This window comes from Furipterus horrens, unplaced genomic scaffold, assembly GCF_987537825.1.
Source record: "Furipterus horrens unplaced genomic scaffold, mFurHor1.1.pri manual_scaffold_11, whole genome shotgun sequence".
In the NCBI taxonomy this organism is placed as follows: domain Eukaryota; kingdom Metazoa; phylum Chordata; class Mammalia; order Chiroptera; family Furipteridae; genus Furipterus; species Furipterus horrens.
In genome coordinates this window covers 78,332,250-78,351,147 of record NW_028327181.1, presented here as the reverse complement: position 1 = coordinate 78,351,147, position 18,898 = coordinate 78,332,250, and the positions used below count along the sequence as shown (strand labels likewise).

Genomic DNA, 18,898 nt, shown 5'->3' with positions numbered 1-18,898 from the left:
CAAAGATTACTTTCCACCCTCTTTCAAATTCCAGGGAATAGTCTAACTAAAAACTATTCTGTAATAATAAGGTAAAACATTTGCAAGTAGTAGTAATAGTTTTATATGTGTGCATCTTTATTTTTTTCATATTGGTAGATAAGACAAAGTACAGAAGTAATTTACATGTTGAAGCTGACATAAAGCTACAATTTTTATCAATAATTAAAGATTTTCAGTTTTCATTTATTAAATCAGCTATATTGTTCTTGTTTGATTTTTTAATAATAATTATTTAAACTTATTATAATTGTATACTAAGAGACCCCTTTATCTGTTTTATGTATTGTAATTCATGTAAAATTTCATTTGAAAACATGAAATGCTTCTTTTAAAAAAAGTTTAGAAACTATTGGAAAGCAGTGTAGAGAGTCCTCAAAAAATTAATAGAATTACCATGTGACCCAGCTATCCTACTTCTGGGTATTTATCTGAAGAATGCAAAAACACTAATTTGCAAAGATATACATATGCACCCCTTTGTTCATTGCAGCATTATTTACAATAGCCAAGATATAGAAACAACCTAAGTGTTCATCTATTGATAAATGGATAAAGAAGATATATATATATATGAATGAACATATGAACAAACAAAACAAAAACAAGCTCATACATACTAGTGAACAGATTGGTGGTTACCAGAGGGGAAGGGGGTTGGATGGGGTGTGGGGGAAATGGGTGAATGGGATCAACTGCATGGTGATGGATGATAACTAGACTTTTGGTGTTGATCACTCTGTAGAGTATACAGATGTCAAATTGTAATGTACACCTGAAATGTCTACAATGTTATATACTAATTTTTCCTCAATAAAAATATAAACAAAAACAGAAAACTGGTATAGAAACAGACACTTTCCTTTTAAGTAATCTCTGGAAGCCTGTATTGTCTAAGATTCATTCAACAAGTTCTGTGGAAATTATGACTCAGAAATTAAGCCCCTGGTCCCTTTGGCTATATAACTTCTTTGTAAGACAGAGCTTCCTAATTTTAGTTTGCTACTGTGAATGTTATGCTGTGCCACTCAGACTGTGAGAAATAGATGGCCCATTGGACTACAAGAAATATTTGTCTAAAGCAGTTATGTGCCAGTGGATTCAAGGAGGCCAAGTGAGAGAAATTACTTATAACTTGTATAAACCATTTAGACTCTATCTCTCTTGGTTTGTGAATCATTTTAGCAGGACAAAAGAGTTTATGGTCCATCCTAACCAACACACTTCTGCTTGCCACCATAAAAACAAAATTTCCCATAATTAATAGAAATATTTTTGTAATTGGACAAAATAATTAGAATGAGACCATTTTAATGTTTTTCATGCATTCTAGAAATAAAATTGTGAACTTGTTAGGTAAGCAATAAAATAGACCCTCAACATTTATGAATGTAATCCGTTGTTTTGATTCTTTGTGAGTAACTCTGAAGGGATACAAGAATACATGGTAATTTGTAAATGTTATGGATTTTATAAAGATTTAAGTAGGACAATAATTATAAAAATCTTAGCTCAAATTTGAATTAGTAAGATTGAGAGACTAGAGTACGCAAATAAGTATATAGCTTCTAAGTTAGCCAAGCCAATAGCATCTGTGCATATCTTAAATGGAATTTATTAAGTCAAAAGACCCTAGAGTTATCTTCTGTGAACATGAGTGACCTAATGTGATCCTATTTGCCCCAAACCTAAACAACTAGAAAAATTTTCCAGGTAATCTAATTTGGGGCTTGAGGCACATTCTATACAGAGGTGGGCAAAAGTTAAGTTAATAATAATAAGGAATATGTTACAATAATTAATTAATTAATAATATAAGAATAGACTATGTTTTAGGTACTCACAACTGTAAACCTACTTTTTGAGTACAGAGTTTATTGTTTATTATTTGTTTATTAATTATTATATTATTCTTTATTATTAACCTGGTTTTGCTTACCCCTGTGTAATAGGACAAATAATAAGTAAATTGATATTAAAACTTGATATGGTGCTTATAAATCTTATAGCTATTACTCTATACAATGGTGCTCGATGATTGCATGGTAACCCCTTGAGATAGTCCATGGTCAGTCTCACAAGAGTTAGATGAGCCATAAAAACAAGACAAAATTGCTTATCAACAGAACAGACTTTTTTCTTTTTATTAAAAGTTTTTTTAAACTGATTTTAGAGAGAGAAGGAGGGAGATAGAGAGAAACATCAACATTTGTTGATTCTTGCATGTGCCCTGACCAGGGATCAAACCTGCAACCTTGGCATATTGGGACGATGCTCAAACCAACTGAGCCACCCAACCAGGGCAACAGAGTATGTTTTTATACCAAAATCTTATGTGGGACCAATGCAAGTGTAATATTCCCCTTGAGATGGGGGAAAAGGACAAGAGACCATGGCTAGGCCTCCCTAGTTGTTGGTCCTTTCCTTGCCCTGTGGCAGCCCTTTGGAGCCCTAGAGTTCCATAGAACACATTTTGAAAACTACTGATTCAGACTGCTGTTTTTTTGTTTTTGTTTTCCTACTGGTAACTCTGTATCTAGATTTGCCTCTTGATCCGTTTTGAAGATTGCTGCTCAAATGATCTTCCTCAAATATGAAGTTACTCCTCTACTCAAAAACCACTTTGAGTATTTCTTAGTTGGGTGTTTCAGACAACCCACAAGGTAGCCTCAATATTTCTTGCCAGTGGTATCCTTTGTCTGCTCATGTTTTTCTTGACTGCTTAGTTTTCCCTGAACATGCATTGCTTTGCCTAACTCCTCATTTTTCTAATGCTGTTCAGACTCAAACATCCAAAAATGAACTCATGGTCTCTCCAACCCAAACCAACTTCTGACTTTTCAACACTGTTAATAGCATCATCAATTGAAATCCGCACTCATCTGTTATGGTCTGTCCCAAATGCTGTCTCTTATAAGAAGCTGTGTTTTATTCTAAGTTGGAATCTCTCCTGTTTCTGAAACTCAGTAACATTTTATGTCTGTATAATGACTGCTAGAACCTAACTCCATTTTATGTATAAACATGAAGTATTTTTGCATGGTTTTCATACAATCCGAACTGTCTAAGAATGCAACTGCTGTATCAATTAAGAGATGATTCTCTGTTTACTTCAGAGCCAAAACTTTTGTCCTTATTGATGCCACCTGTATACTTCTACATTTTTAGCTCTTGCATTCATGGTTATTCTACAAATATATATGACTAGAAGAATTTTCCTGGTACATTTACATATTGAAATACAACTTATTTTATCATCAGTTTTACCTTTATGTTACAGTTAGGGCTTTATTTTTTAAAATTTACATGTGTGCAAAGGGAAAAATTGGGACAACTGTAACAGCATAATCAATAAAATATGTTTAAAAAATAAAAACTTATGTGTGTGGATAGGTTATGTTTAATTCGTGATTGTAAAAGAGATATAAAATATTCCCTCTAAAAGGGGGATGCTTGGTCCTGGGAAGGTTGAAAACCACTCTTAAGTTTACTATGCTGCAAGAGACGAGCCACAGCCTAAATAAGATAATGTGTACGAAAATCACCGTGCATTTTTCTAGACACAAAGTTAAGGTCCAGCAGGTGTTTAGTTATGTTTATAAATCACATACAAGGATCCTTTGGACCTTTGCTAATCTAAGTATGGTCTATAGATCAGTAGCAGACAACGTCTGGATATTGTTACAAATGGAGACTCTTGGGCCAGACTTGCTGAATCAGAATCTGCATTTCAACAAGGTTCCTAAGGAATTCTTATGCCCACAGTTTGAAAAATATCAGTGAAATTTATCATCACTCTCATAGTACATTATGGATTAGTAATGGATCATCTTTATATATGTATTTAGAATATATTTTATTGTTTAAATGCTACTTTTAAAAGATAGTTGAAAAACAAAGCTTTATAGCATTACATTTAATTTTGATGTTGTAATACAACATTTATAACACAAGTCAGAAGTTTTTATTCATTTTTTATTAAAAAATATTTATTGAACACCTGATATGTGCCATGTATGCCAAAATATTGGCAATACAGTGGTGAACAAGACAGACAATGCTTTTGCCCTCATTGAATTTATAGTCAGCTAAGAAAAACAGACCCCCAGTCCTGACTGGTGTGGCTAAGTTGCTTGGGCATCATCCAGAGAAGTGAAAGGTTGCTGATTTGATTCTGGGTCAGGGCGCATGCCTGGGGTTCCGGTTTTGTTTGAGAGGCAACCTATCAACGTTTCTCTCTCACTGATGTTTCTCTCCCTCTTTTTCTCCCTCCCTTCCCCTCTTTGAAAAATAAAATCTTCAAATGCCGAAAGAAATAATTAAAACTATGGTGTGAGTGCTAATGTAGAGAATACTAGTTGGGATAAGGTTAGTGAACCTCTCCTCTAAATAAGAGGTCTGGCTAAAGATAGAAATTTGTTGTTCTCAGCCCATAAATGGTTCTTAATGCCATGGTTATGAATGGGAGCACCTAAAGGGAGCATGGACTATGAGAAGGGTGCTCAGGATTGAGCCCTAAAAAGCATCTTATTTAGGTAGTCGTATAGAGTAGGAGGAAACTCGCCAAAGAAAGGGTGGCAGGGCAAGACAGGAGTCAAATCAGCACAGTAGGGTGTAGTGGTATTCAAGAGAGGAGTGTTTCGTGAAGGAGTGGGTAGTCAGTTATGCCGAATGTTGCCGAAAAATCGAGTAAAGTGAAGGCAGAAAGTGTGCATCGGTTTTGGCAACATAAAACCTGCTAGTGACCTTAACAAAACTTTTTTGTGGAGTGGTGGGGATGGAAATCGAATTGAAGTAGGCAAAGCAGGAATGGGGATAGAGGAAACAGAAACATTGATACAGACCATTTCCCTCCCTCCCCCCAGAAGTTTAGCTAGAAGGTGAGAAGCAGAGAAATAAGTGGAACTGGTACCAAAGAGAAATGTGAATCAAGAGATTTTGTTTGTTTGTTTGTTTGTTTGTTTCCAAAGATGAATGACAACTACCTGTAGCCTAAGTTTATTGAAAAAAATCAAAGACAAAAAAATTGCATGGCGAAACATCTTGAAATCTCAGTTCACAGGGAAGTTTGGGGAATTAGGTATCACTGAAAATATCTTCATATTTAGTTGTCACATGACATGTAAATAAATTTCCTAACCATGAGAATTTTTAAGATTTATGGTGTCTTTTCAGTGGATGGTTAGTGTAGATATATAATCTATAAAGATTATAGAAGAATGATCAAAAACCCTTGAAATTCAAACTTTTTACAAAAGTGGGAAGATAATGCTCTAATTGCATTTCTAAAGTTTGGGCTTTTAGATATGTGAAAGTGTTTGAATGTTTAATAGATTTTTTAAAATTCAGGAATAACTGTACAATAAGTACACATCCTATGTATGTAGCTTGATTAATTTTTTTATACACACACCTTCCAAATCAACATATGGAACATTTGCATCACCCCAGAAGATTCCCTTGTGCCCATTTATAATTAATATAACTTTTGCCCCAAGTTAACCACTATTTGGATTTACATGATCATAGATCAGTTTTCCTGTTCTTGAATTCCATATACATGGAATCATATAGTAGTGTCTGGCTTCTTTTTGCTCAATGTACTTTTGAGATTCATCTATATTGTAACATTTATTAGTAGTTCATTCTCATTTATTGTTAAGTAGTATGAATACAAGTATATCACAATTTGTTTATGCATTCCACTGTTAATGGACATTTGATTGTTTCCAGTGTTTTGTCTGTATTATGAACATTCTTGTGCATGTCTTTTGGTAGACATATACATTCATTTCTCTTGGATCTAGCTCTAGGACTAGCATTTCTGGGTCACAGGGTAGGTATATATTTAGCTTGAACACTTACTGCCAGTTTTTAAAGTGGTTGGGCCAGTTTACCCTTCCCACTAGCAATGTCTGAGAGTTCCAGTTCCACATCTTGCCAACATTTGCTATTATCAGTCAGTCTTTTTAATTTTAGCCATTTTGATGGGTGTGTAATGGTATTTCACTGTGGCTTTAATTTGCATTTTTCTGATGAGTAATGATGCTGAATAACTTTTCATATATTTATTGGCCATTTGGATACCTCCTTCCGGAAGTGCCTGAATAAGTTTTCTGTGCCTTTAAAAAAAATTGGGTTGTTTGACCCTGGCCAGGTGGCTCAGTTAGTTGGAGCATCATCCCATACACCAAAAGATTGTGAGTTTGATTCCTGGTCAGGGCACAAACCTAGATTGTGGGTTCAATCCCTGGTTGGGATGTGTACCGGAGGCAACCAATCGATGTTTCTCCCTCATATCGATGTTTTTAGCTCTCTTCCCTCCCCCCACCACTTCCTGTCTCTCCAAAAGTCAATAAACATATCCTTAGGTGAGGATTTCAAAAAAGGTTGGGTTGTCTGTATTTTTTAATTGCTTTTGTGGACATTTAAAAAATATTTTGGAAATGTGTACTTTATCAAAAGTGTATTGTAAATTTTTTGTCATAGCCTGTAATTTAGTTATTTGTTTTTGTAACCTGTTTGGTAACTAGAATTCTTAATTTTAATGAAGACTAATTTATCAAAATTCTTTCTTTGGGGTTTAAGTACATTTTATGTCCTGTTTAAGAAATCTTTGCCACTCCAAGACCATGACAATATTCTTCTGTGCAGAAATTTGATTTTTAACATTTTTATATTTAGGTATATTATCCACTTCAAATTAATGATTTTGTTTTTGACCCCAGTTATAACAAAAACTAGGCATTTTGAAGTTATAAAATGAAAATATTACTAGGAATATGTTGGATTCAATCATCTTAGCACAAATATTTTTTAAAAAGTAGCAATGACTTGAAATGTGCATCCTTCCTTTTCTCTCTGCATGTTCGTTTAGTGGCATGTAATATCCGTGGTAAATTGAACAGCTTCAGAGTAATTGACCTTTCAAATAAATAACACTAGATTTTAAATTTGTTGTTTTAAAGCTGTTCTCCACAGTCTACAATTTCTTTATTATATATTTAATCTAGGGAGGAAATGGAATACTTTATAAAAAAGGGCAAAGTAGGAAGAATTGGAATGGTAATGTGGACTGTATTTGACCTTGTGTCAAAGTAGCCTTGATATTTTGTAACCTTTACCTTGATTTAAAGAAGAAAAAAAGGATTGCTGGGGGAAGAGGGGTACTGGGCAGAGGAGAGCAAAGGAGGAAAAAAATTGAAACTATTTTAACAACATAATCAATAAAATATACAAAAGAAGAAGAAGAAGAAGAAAGGAAGTGTTTCATGGTTGGAGGGATTACTTTCATGTTAAGGCATGCTCCTTGTTTTTATGTCTTCCTTTTCCCTCAATCATAGTCATTTGAGATATGTGAAATTAATTGGGTTTAAAATCTCTTCTATTTCTGACCTTCTTCGAAGATTATAACCTAGGAAAACACTTTAAAACATTATTTAAACTCTTTGAAACAAAGGTGAAACTCAAGAAACTAGCCCTGACTGGTGTGGCTCAGTGGATTGTTTGCTGGCCTGCAAACCGAAGGGTCACCGGTTTGATTCCCAGTCGGGGCACATGCCTGGATTGTGGAACAGGTCCCCAGTTGGGGGTGTGCAGGAAACAACCACACATTGTTGTTTCTCTCCCTCTCTTTCTCCCTCCCTTCCCCTCTCTCTTAAAATAAATAAATCTTTTTTTTTTCATCTCTGTGTGGTTGCCTCTCATTCGCGCCCCCAACTAGGGACCTGACGTGCAACCTAGTAATGTGCCCTAGCTGGGAATCGAACCAACGACACTGGGCTCGCAGGCCGACACTCAATCCACTGAGCCACAGGAGCCAGGGCCTAAATAAATCTTTAAAAAAAAAGAAACTAATCCTGCTTCAGTCCTTAATGTGTCACTGACATTGTACCTTGGACACTTAGGTGACAATATTTTTTTGTCATTCTTTGTGTCTTGAATTTTGTCAGTAAAATGGGGAGAATAATAAATGCCATTATACCTGTTTATCTTCCAGATATGTTATGAGATGCTCTGAAATCTCTTTTGTACTACTGGGCTAAGTGCTTGATACCACCCTTTTGGAAGCCCACAAGCTAACAAAATCAGGTTCAGAAGAAAGCTCTCACCATGGTTAGGGAACTGAGTAGTAGCATCTGAGTAATAACTTATCTTGTATGTTGCCAGAAAGCTGAACTAGGATCTGAAATGGACATTTCAGAAAATTTGAGTTCAGCTACATTTAAGTAGAAACTTTTTTTTTCTTTTTTCTTTTTCTTTTTATCCTCATTCAAGAGATAAGTGCTTGTCTTATGTGCTGGGACCGGGGATCAAATCCTAGTTATGTGACCTGACTGGAGATCGAACCCACAACATTTTGGTCACGAGATGACGCTCCAACCAACTGAGCCACATCAGCCAGGACAGAACATTTTTTAACCATTTGAGTTTTTCTGAAATGGAAAGGAATAACTTCTATATCATTGGAAATGTCTAAGCGGAGGCTGTACAACCGAAATAGGGAGAAGTTGGAGGAAAGTATCAGATGGCAGAGGAAGGTCACTTAAGCTAGTTAAGATCCCAACTCCATTTCTAATATTCTAATTTTATTAGTTATAGGGATAACTTTTCATTATTCAGAACTGTTTCTGTGATGCCAAGATTCCAGGAATTGATTATATGTGGTAGTGACAAAAGGAAATAGTGAAGGACCATTTAGAAATAGTAGCTAACACTTCTGTCCTAGGTGTTAATGTTGCAGTTGTGAATATTTTTGTAGTGAGTGACTCCGTTTCCAAAGCTTTTGGTCAAAAAGTAAAAGTGGACATTTTAGATAAAAGAAACTTTTTTAAGAGGTAGGGGTCTAGGGGAATCAGTTTATTGTCATGAAGACAAAAAGGAACGTCAAGTTCAGAGACAGCTTTCTGGCAGCGGTCAGGCACCAGTGCTACTGGCAGCTGGCAGAGTCAGTGCAGGAGTCTTTGTGAGATTTGATATTTTGTTCTACTTTAGCATCTACACTTCCTACTGGGAAAACAGAACAATCAGTGGAAATCTGATCTCTGAAACGAAGTCTAAATTTGTTAGCTGTTATTCTCAGTTGAATAATAATTAATAGTATCAAAATGAAGCCAAGTTCATAAGGATTCAAGATAAAAATATGGTTACAAATTTTGTTGCTAATGGAAACATTTGGTTTTGTTCATAGATTATATTAAAACAAAAAGGTAAAAACATTCACATGTGAACTTTGATGAAATCTCAATTAACTAGACTCCTGCCATTTCCAACTTTAAATTTTATTTGTAATCTACTCCCTTTAATTTTACAGCACATAAAATGCTAGAATCTCAGAAAACTAGTGGTATCTTAACAAAAATTCTGATTAGTGAAAAAATTTTAAAATGGCATCTTTGTCAATAAAAAGAGAATCTGAGGAATAAAAACAAATTTGAAATTGTCATCTCTCAGGAAGCATGTGATGAAGGCTTGTTTTCAGTACTTGTAGTTACAATTTGAAATTGCTAGTAAAGTTTTGAATTTGTGAAGTGCTTTGGGAAGCTCCAAAAAATAGCCTGTAACTTTTAGTCCAATATATTTGTCAGCTGTCTCAGTAACAGAATAGTTATGCCTTTTATAAGATTTGTTATTTAAGAGGTAAGGTGTCAATGGAAAACACTAATGACATAATTAAACCTTAAAAAATGTTAGGAGATTGGGTGTTTAGATGTGGGATGGGAAGGAGGGCACCTGATATGAACGAGTGTTAACTAGGGTTTTCTGCTAGTTTATAATTTTGACTTTTAAATAAGATAAGATAAATTGTTTTACATAGTGATACCAAAAAATTTTAATGGAAACATGACACCACATATATATTTGTAGACATACATCTAAGTACATTTGAAAACATTTTATCTGGATGTTTGGCATCGTGTGGTGGGTTTCTTTTTACCCTCTGAAAAGTCACATTAAATTTTCAATCAGTCACATTTGTAAAATACTTTATGTAAAAGGTGCTGTCTAAATGCTTTATGGCTTTGATAACAGCATTAATGGAAATCATAACTTTTTCTTGAAATTCCACTTGTAAGAATTTTGGAAATATTGATAGAAGGTGTTCATTGTTAAGCTGTTTCCTAGTATAGTATCTTTAAAACTTTGGTTGATACTTAATTTTTCACATGGTTTGATTTACTTTTCTTTTTTTCCTGATCCAGAGTTTTCATATGTTGGTTTTAAAGTGATAGCTTTGCAGTGGTATCCCAGGCAACAGTGAGATATTCTAAAATCTAAAATAGTGTTGTTTGGTAGAACTTCCTGAGATGATTGAAATGTTCTTTGTTCTGTCCAATAGAGTAGCCACTAGCTACATGCTCTTTTGAGTACTTGAAATTTGGCTGGTGTGACTGAGAAACCACATTTTAGATTTTAATAAATCTAAACTTAAATACCACAAGTGCCTGGTGACTACTCTATTAGACAGTACACTATTAGTATTAGTAATAGATCTAGAGCAGAGCTTGGCAAACTTTTTCCATGAAGGACTAGATACTGAATGTTTTAGGCTTTGCAAGTCAAATAATTTGTCTCAGCAACACTCAGTTTTGCCATTGGAATATGAAAGCAGTCATAGACAACACATAAGTGAATGGGGTTGACTGTGTTTATGATAGAACTTTATTTATGGACACTAAAATTGAACTTCATTTAGTTTTCAAGTGGCACAAAACAATATTCTTCTGATTTTTTTTCTAACCACTTAAAAATATAAAAACATTCTTAGTTCACAGGCCACACAAAAAAAGATGGTAAGCCATAGTTTGCAGAACCTTGATCTAGAGTGTTCATAAGTATCAACAGTAGAGATGTAAAAATTCATGTGTTCATTCAACAATATTTGAGTGTCCATCACAAGTAGGCACTATTATGGGAGCTAAATATACAGCAAAATAGCAATAAAAACACAAACACTATCTCTGTTCCCATGGAACTTACATTCTGGTGGGGAGAGACAGATAAAAACAAAAATGACCAAAAATATGTCAGATGATAACAATGAAGAAATTTTATGAAGAAAAATAAAGCAAGGTAAGAGAGAAGAAAGTGACAATGAAAGATAGCATTTTATATAGGTAGTTAGGTAAAACTTGTTTGGTAAGGTGATTTTTGAGCACACACCTGAAAGAAGAGAAGTGGGCCAGGTAGCCAGCTGGAGGAAGAGCATTCTGTTAAGAGGGAAAGGTAAATGCAAAGGTCCTGAGGTAGTCCATTGATGATATTTATTTTTCATCAAAATTAACCCTCTTTGCAATTCTTCCATCATCTGTACCAAATACGTATAAACATCAGTACAGGAAACTGTATTTCTAGTAAAAGCACTATATGAACCCTTGCTTCTTAGCTTTCTAGAGTGGTGTTTTAGAAAACATTTTAAAGCTATGTTGACTGCCAACACATTAAAAGACCCTCGTAGAACCCATCAAATGGAAAATTTTTGCTGTTTTTTTTTTTTTCCTGGACTGAAGTATAAGAAATTACACAATGGTCCATTAAAAACTGAAAAGTTCTTGCTGCACTTAGAAGTATTTAACAGGTTTCTGGTCTTCATTTGGCAATTCCTTTACTGTCTATCCATACTGGGCTTCATGTTTTATAAAGATCTTAAGTTCAGGGGGAGAAAATGTACCTCAGTTTATTTTGTCCTTGTGTTTTAAGTATTTTTTAGTACCTAAGAAGAACATCCATGTAGCCTGATTATAGATAGTTTTAATGTCTCCCTTAAGTTCTGAATATTAAGGTAGTCAGAATCTTCTCTTAGAAACTGTACTCAGTTATTTCTGGTGTTATTTGCAGCGCACAAAGGCCTCTTGAAAAAAGGCCTTGTCAGAGGGTTTAAAAGGTTCAGGGGAGCAGGACCTTTTTCCTTTAGGTCACCAAATCAAAAGCCATCTTGCTCTGTAGTAACTAGAAGATGTTTTCACATGAAGGTTGCTCATGTGAAACCTTGAGCTAGTTTTCTTTTTGGCCTTTTTTTTTTTATCTCTTTTAAGAATCCCATTAGTATGCAATTGAAAGTTTCATGTGTAACTTTTTTTAAAATGCTAGCAAACTTACAGAAAAGTTGCAATACAGTACAAAAAAAATCTTTTTTTTTTTTTTTCCGGAAATTTTGAGAATAAGTTGCTGACATGTTATCCTATCACCCTTGAATACTTAATGTGTATGTTCTACCTTCTCCTACAAAACAACCATCAAAATCAGGAAATTAGCTTGCTACTTTACTACCATCTAATCCTTGGACCTCATTCATATTTCTCCAGTTGTTTGTCTGGTGTCCTTTACTGCAGGAGGATTCAGCTCAGAATCACACACTGTATTTTGTTGTCATAATTCTTCATTCTCTTTCAGTCTGGAACAGTCCCTCAGTCTTTCATGACCTTGACTCTTCTGAGGATTACAAGCCAGTTATTTTGTAAACTGTCCCACAATCAGAGTTTGTTGGTTTTCTCATGGTTAGATTCATGTTATGTGTATTTGGCAGGAATATCACAGAGGCAATGCTGTGTTCTCTTTATTATCAGGTGGCGCATAATCTTCATTTGTCTCATTACTGATGATGATCCCTTTGCTCAGTTATAGTGGTGTTGACCTGTTCTCCATCGTGTGGTTACTCTTTTCATCTTTGTAATAAGTATTATGGGGAGAAGCCCTTTGAAATTATACATATATTCCATTGTCTTCAGACTTTCAATTTGTTCACTTACTTATTAATGACAATATGGACTCAAGAATTTCTGTTTGTTTCCATGGCTTATAATCCAATACTATCATTATTATTTTGATGCTCCCTTGTCCCAGCTTTGACCAGTGGCAACCCATTCAAGATGATTTCTATGTTTGTTTGTTTGTTTGTTTTTAACATATCCTCTTCATTCTGTGTACACTTCTTTGCTTTCTGACACACAAAATGTTCCAGACTCATCTTGTACTTTTCCTGCCCCAACCCTGGTTTCTTTAAGTGGAGAATGATATTTAGAAGTTAGTATCCGAATGCTAGAAGCTGTTGTGTGTCTCTGCTCCCAGGTACTCTCAGTAGACAGGGCTAGGGACTCTATATGTATACCCATATATACACATACACACATATTTACACCTATATTTTATATCTATTTATGCATAGTAGAAGTCATGCATTTATGCCAGTACCTCCATTCCAATACAGTACCACACATTTTCATATTTGCAACTCCTCTGACAGAGAAAAACCTGGCTCTCATTATCCTTACGATTGATACTTATTTTATCAATCCTCCTTTGTATAGCCAATCATCTATTGCCACTACCACATCCTTCTCACTACAGATGCTCTCCTTGCCTCATTTGGGTTCTGACATTCTGTACCATGGCCACTGTTCTGTGTGGACACACTTCTCAACTGCATGGACTCTGATATGCACGGTTGCCTCTAATATGTGGGTGCCCTCTTCCTCCGACTCAAGTTCTGACACTGTGCACTGGACAGCTCCCATGCATCAAAGCTTTCCTCACTCCATTTTGGTTCCATGGTGCCAGCCCCCAGGCCCCTGCATGGGTGCCTTGCTCACCCTGTGTTGGCTCTGAAACTCCACACCAGACCACACCCATGCATAGATGTCTTCTTCACTGTACTCAGGCTCTGTTCCTTAGCCTGGCTACCACCTTCATCCCTCTCAGACTCCAATACTCCAAGCCAGGCAATTTTCCTTCCTGAATAGCCTCCTCATCTTTCTCGGGCTCTGACTTTCCATGCTGTCTGCCCTCCATGTATTATAGAATTCCTCCTCACCTCATTCATGCTGCTCACCCACTATAGACACAGTCTTCATGCTGGTTTCTCTCCAGAAGGCTACCCTAGACTGCCCCCATTATTTGTATGGACATTCCTTTCACCTGTCTTAGGTTTGGACACCCATACCAGGCTCCCTTTTTGCTTATTTTAAAAATATATGTATTTCCCCTGCCTTATGTTTTGCTACTATCTAATGGTGGTGTGTTGATTTTTAAAAATTAGAATAGAATCTAAATACAGTGACTATATTTTTCAAAAATATTGGAATATGACCACATTATATTGTACAATATTTGAAATCAGTAGTATCTTGAACAGTTTTGGGTATAAGATTACCATTAAAATAAAGAACAAGGGAGATTTTCAATTTTTTCTTTTTTATTGAATTTATTGGGGTAACATTGGTTAAGAAAATTATATAGGTTTCAGGTGTACAATTCTATAATACATTATCTGTATATTGTATTGTATGTTCACCACCCCAAGTCAAGTCTCAGTCCATCACCATTTATTCTCCCCTATAATCTCTTCTACCCCACCCCCCATGATTTCCAGTTTCTGATGATGGAGGAGTACCTCTCATTGAACCAATCTTCCAACAGATAACAATGACAGGTTCTGGATAAAATATGAAAAAAATTAAGGCATTGAAAAATGACAAAGCCAACTTGTTTTTATGTGTTTTTGTCCACGTGTAGGCCTCAGTTTTAGCCTCAGGGTGACCAAAATTTGGGAAGATAATCCACAGTTTTACTGACTTAAAAAACCATAGCAATGGTGGGAGTGGTTGAAAGAAAGTGAAGGGATTGGACAAAGAACATGTATGCATCACCCATGGACATGAACAACTGTGGGAATTGACTGTGGGAAGAGGGGCTGGGGGAAACGGGATGAAGGGGAAAAGTTAAGACAACTGTAATAGCACAAACAGTAAAAAAAATCTCTTCTAAAAAATATATAGCAAGCACAACAGCTGAGAAGGAAGGAGGAGAAGTCTGGACTAGAGAAGGCAGGGAGGGCTTTTTTGTCTATCAGTTCCCTGGCTGATCCAAATCTGCAGCTGATTCTTGAACTACACTTTCATGGGTCATACTCTGAGCAGTCCATCTGAACAGAACTTTGTGCTTCTGCAAGGGTGGTCTGGGCAACCCTCAATCCCAGGCATACTGGGCCATCTGGTTACCTTAGCTGCTTCCCAACACAAGTAAGACAGAATTTGAGTTTGAGTCCAAGCAAGTTAACTTCATGCTTCAAAAAGTAAAGAAAAACTCCCATACTCTTTAAAGGCATATAACAGAATTAATAAATTCTGTAAACATCATTTACAATGTCCAGGTTATTATCCAAAATTATTAGGTCACATGAAGAAGGAAAAAGTTGCCCATACTCAAGAGAAATGGAAATCAGTGGAGACTGACCTCAAGATGACATAGATATTGGAATTGGGAGACAAGGATCTTAAATAGCTATGATAATTATACTCAAAGATGTAAAGGAATATATGCTTGCAGTAAATAAACAAATAGGAAATCTTAGCAAAGAAGTGATAAAAAAAAAGAACAAAATGGAAAGTTCTACATCTAAAAATTATAACATATGAAGTAGAAAGTTCATTGAACAGGCTTAACAGCAAATTAAGATGACAGAGAAAGTAAGAGGATTTGAAGATATATCAATGAAAGTATTCAGTCTGAACAACAGAAAGAAAAAAACATTGAGGGGGGGAAAAGAACAGAGCCTCAGGGAATTGTGGGAAAATATGAAGAAGTTTAATGTACATATGCAACTGAAGTCCTAAAAAGAAAGGAGCAGGAGAATGGAGGAGAAATTTTTTTGAAGAAATAATGGCTAAAAATTTATCAAGTTTGGTGGAAAACATAACTTTATAGATAAGTTCAATGAAACCAAATGGGATAAATTCACATAAAAGCACATCTGGGCATATCATAGTCTAACTGCTGATAAGTAAGGTAAAGAGAAAATCTTGAAAGCAGTCAGAGAAAAAGCATAATATATAAATATTATCACTAACAGGAACAGCAGAGGCTAGAAAATAGTGGAATGTCATTTTTAAAGTGCTAGGAAAAGCTATCAACCAGAATTCTATATCAAGTAAAAATATTCCTTAAAACTGAAGGCAAAATAAAAATATTTCCAAATAAATGAATACTAAGTTGTTGCTCACACAGTGGCAGTACTGAAAATGCAAAAGGAAGCTCTTTAGACTGAAGAGAGATGATACCAGATGGGAACTCAGAAATACAATTGCTTTGTAGATAATACCTTTTACTCTCCTTGAGGCATTTTTTTTTAGGGAGAATATAGAGAAGAAATAGTTTTGTTCTGAAGAGGAAATCTGCTGCTAAAGCTTCCAAAATGGTATCCTTATTAAAGTACAATCCTCAAATCTGAAAAAAAAAATTGATCTAAGCAATAATATTTATGATTTTTTTTTTCAGATATAAAACCAAATGTGGAACTGAAAAGCACTCAGGAGCAGTCTGTACCCACAGGTAACATCAGGTCTTTCCTGTCTAGAAATATAACTTTACTGAAATTACTAAAGAAAGAGGAACTTTCTGATTGCGGTAAAAACATTATGGAAATGTGTTGAGGAAGAAAAATGTGTTTATCTCTTCCTGATACAAAAATAACTCATCCATTTGGATCATATAAGTTCTTTGGTATCATAGGGCCAAACCACACCCCACCTAATATTATATACTGTTGTTTTTCCAACTGATTGGTTTGAATAAAGACAGTTTTTGTTGAATAATATAGTAGCATGTATTTGAACAACATGTGCTTTTCACTTGAGAACAGTGATCAGCAAACTTTTGTGTAAAGGGCCTAATCGTAAATATTTTAGACTTTGTGAGCCACATATGGCCTCTGTTGTGTATACCTCTTTATATTTATACAACCCTTAAAAAATGTAAAAACTATTCTATCTCTGGGGCTCATACAAAAACAAGCCATGATTAGATTTGGCCCTTGGGCCATAGTTTGTGGACCCCCGCTTCAATATAAACTATTAACATTTAAAATAATTTATTTCCTAAAAATAATTTCTATGTTTTCTCAATCAATTAACTCACTTTTTAAAATCAAAACTTACATTGAATTACAAAATTTATCACGTGTCTTTTTGTGTTACTGTGAGCTGTAACCTTATATTTTCACTGAACCTGTACTTCATGAGTTGTTCAGATATGCACTTTGTTAGTTATTTCAAGCTTGAGAAAAGTGAACCATTGTTTATAACAGATTCTTAGAGTTCATAGAATATATGTTATGATATGCAGAGATTAGAAACTTCACTTATTTATAAATCAAAACATGAGTCCTTGATAAACACATTTTCAGGACCTCTTAGTCATGGATTTTATGAAATATGTTTCCATTTTACTCCTGCATTTCAGTAGAAGTCCCACTGCATGTGTTGGGTCCTGGCTGCATCTGTAAGAAATGCCACTGCCAATTTTCTAATTACCTCTCCTACATCAGTCCAGTTTAAATGCCACAGATTCAGTGTCTGACTATTTGTTGCATGTAAATACTTTATTGAATATTGGGAAGGAGTTTGACACAAAATGGTTAGCTTTTCAGTTCTTTTGGTATCATCTTTTTGTTAAGCTACCACACTTTACCTGTGAAATAATTCTATTATTCCTTGTTTCATCTAATATTATCAGTATTTATTGTACAAAATTATATCTCCATGAAGCTTGATTTTTAACAAGTTTGCTGTTTATTTAGCATGCTTTTATTATATCTACCCCCTCTCACTTATGAACTCCCATAACACTTGGCATTTCCCTTAATCTTTTGTCTGAGTCTGCCTTACAGACTTGTATTATCTCTTGTTTGAGTCTTGCATTATAGTTCTGGGCTTGTCTTATCTACATTTGCAGAGTATAAGCTCCTTGGGAACAGGAACTTGACTTATTCATATCTGTAGCCTTGTCAGCATCTAGTACATGTCTGAAGAAATAAAGAAACTTGAGGACCAATATGTTTTCCACAGAATCACATTTATAATGTGAACAGGCTTCACAAAAGTGACCTCAGTTGGGTCATGACAATATTTTCAGGCTAACTATTTCTCACCGCTACATAGCAATACTTCTTGGTCATAAATAGCAATAATATTCTACTGAATATTGTGTGATATCCCAAAGGAGAGAGAGTTTCTGTCCAGAAGGAACCTGAGTGCATTTTAACTCAGGTGAAAAGAAATATTCAAGAAAATCATGTCTAATAGAAAGGTTCATGAACCCTGGATATATTTCTAAACCTCAAGAGTTTTAACATATATCCCACTTGGGCTATCAATCACTAAGGGTTTGTGTGAAGCTGAAATGGGAATCTAGTTAATACATGTTTATAAAAAAATGTTTTTAATTGACTGCATAGTTAAAATTCTTTTTATCTCCTCGAAGGTCCAGTGATTGTAAATGACTACAATTTAACTAAACCTCATGAAACAGAAAATGGGGAAAGTGCAGAATGCCCAGCCAATGAAGATGAAGATACAGGAGGTGAGCCAGAGTGTACAGACTAATGACTGATGATTATAGATATGGTCAAGGCTTAATATGAAGAATAAATCAGGACTTCTCCAAGGAAAACTTGTATTTGTAGATTGAGTTGGGAATAACTCAGTTTTACTCATTTTATAAGTATTACATTTAATAATTTGCTATAGATATCAGCAAATTTTGAAAATTTAAGGTGCTTATTCAGTGTTCAAGTTATACTAACTTTATTTAAATGTTATTTTTACTCTTTTTCATTATGAAAATTAGTACATGCTCATTATAGAAGGGTTTGCCTGGGGTGTTTTCCAGCACCAACAACCAATTCTCCAATTCTTTAGACACCAACTGGGCATCCAACATTTCAATTCTCATACTAACTCCCGGAGTTAAGCTGAACTCAAAGGTTAAGGGGTCAGTTTCCCAAGCCTGCCCTCACTTCAGACACCAGTTTTAAGTACCAGGTCCCCAGGTTACCTGCACTTCTTCCAGCTTGGCTACCCATTCA

The 18,898-nt window shown here is 35.1% G+C and overlaps 1 protein-coding gene across 2 annotated transcripts in view; it reads left to right on the top strand.

Annotated features, from left to right (window-relative positions):
• IKZF3 (IKAROS family zinc finger 3) overlaps positions 1–18,898 on the top strand; it is an 85,268-nt gene that overhangs the window by 4,927 nt on the left and 61,443 nt on the right. Inside the window, exons 2-4 of one of the 2 annotated variants that reach the window (XM_090290751.1) lie at positions 16,312–16,365; positions 18,039–18,041; positions 18,295–18,393. In XM_090290751.1, coding sequence (XP_090146877.1) covers positions 16,312–16,365; positions 18,039–18,041; positions 18,295–18,393 — 156 coding nt within the window. Of the gene's footprint in view, positions 1–16,311; positions 16,366–18,038; positions 18,042–18,294; positions 18,394–18,898 lie in introns of those variants that run through there. The other variant, XM_090290749.1, reaches the window with a different exon arrangement.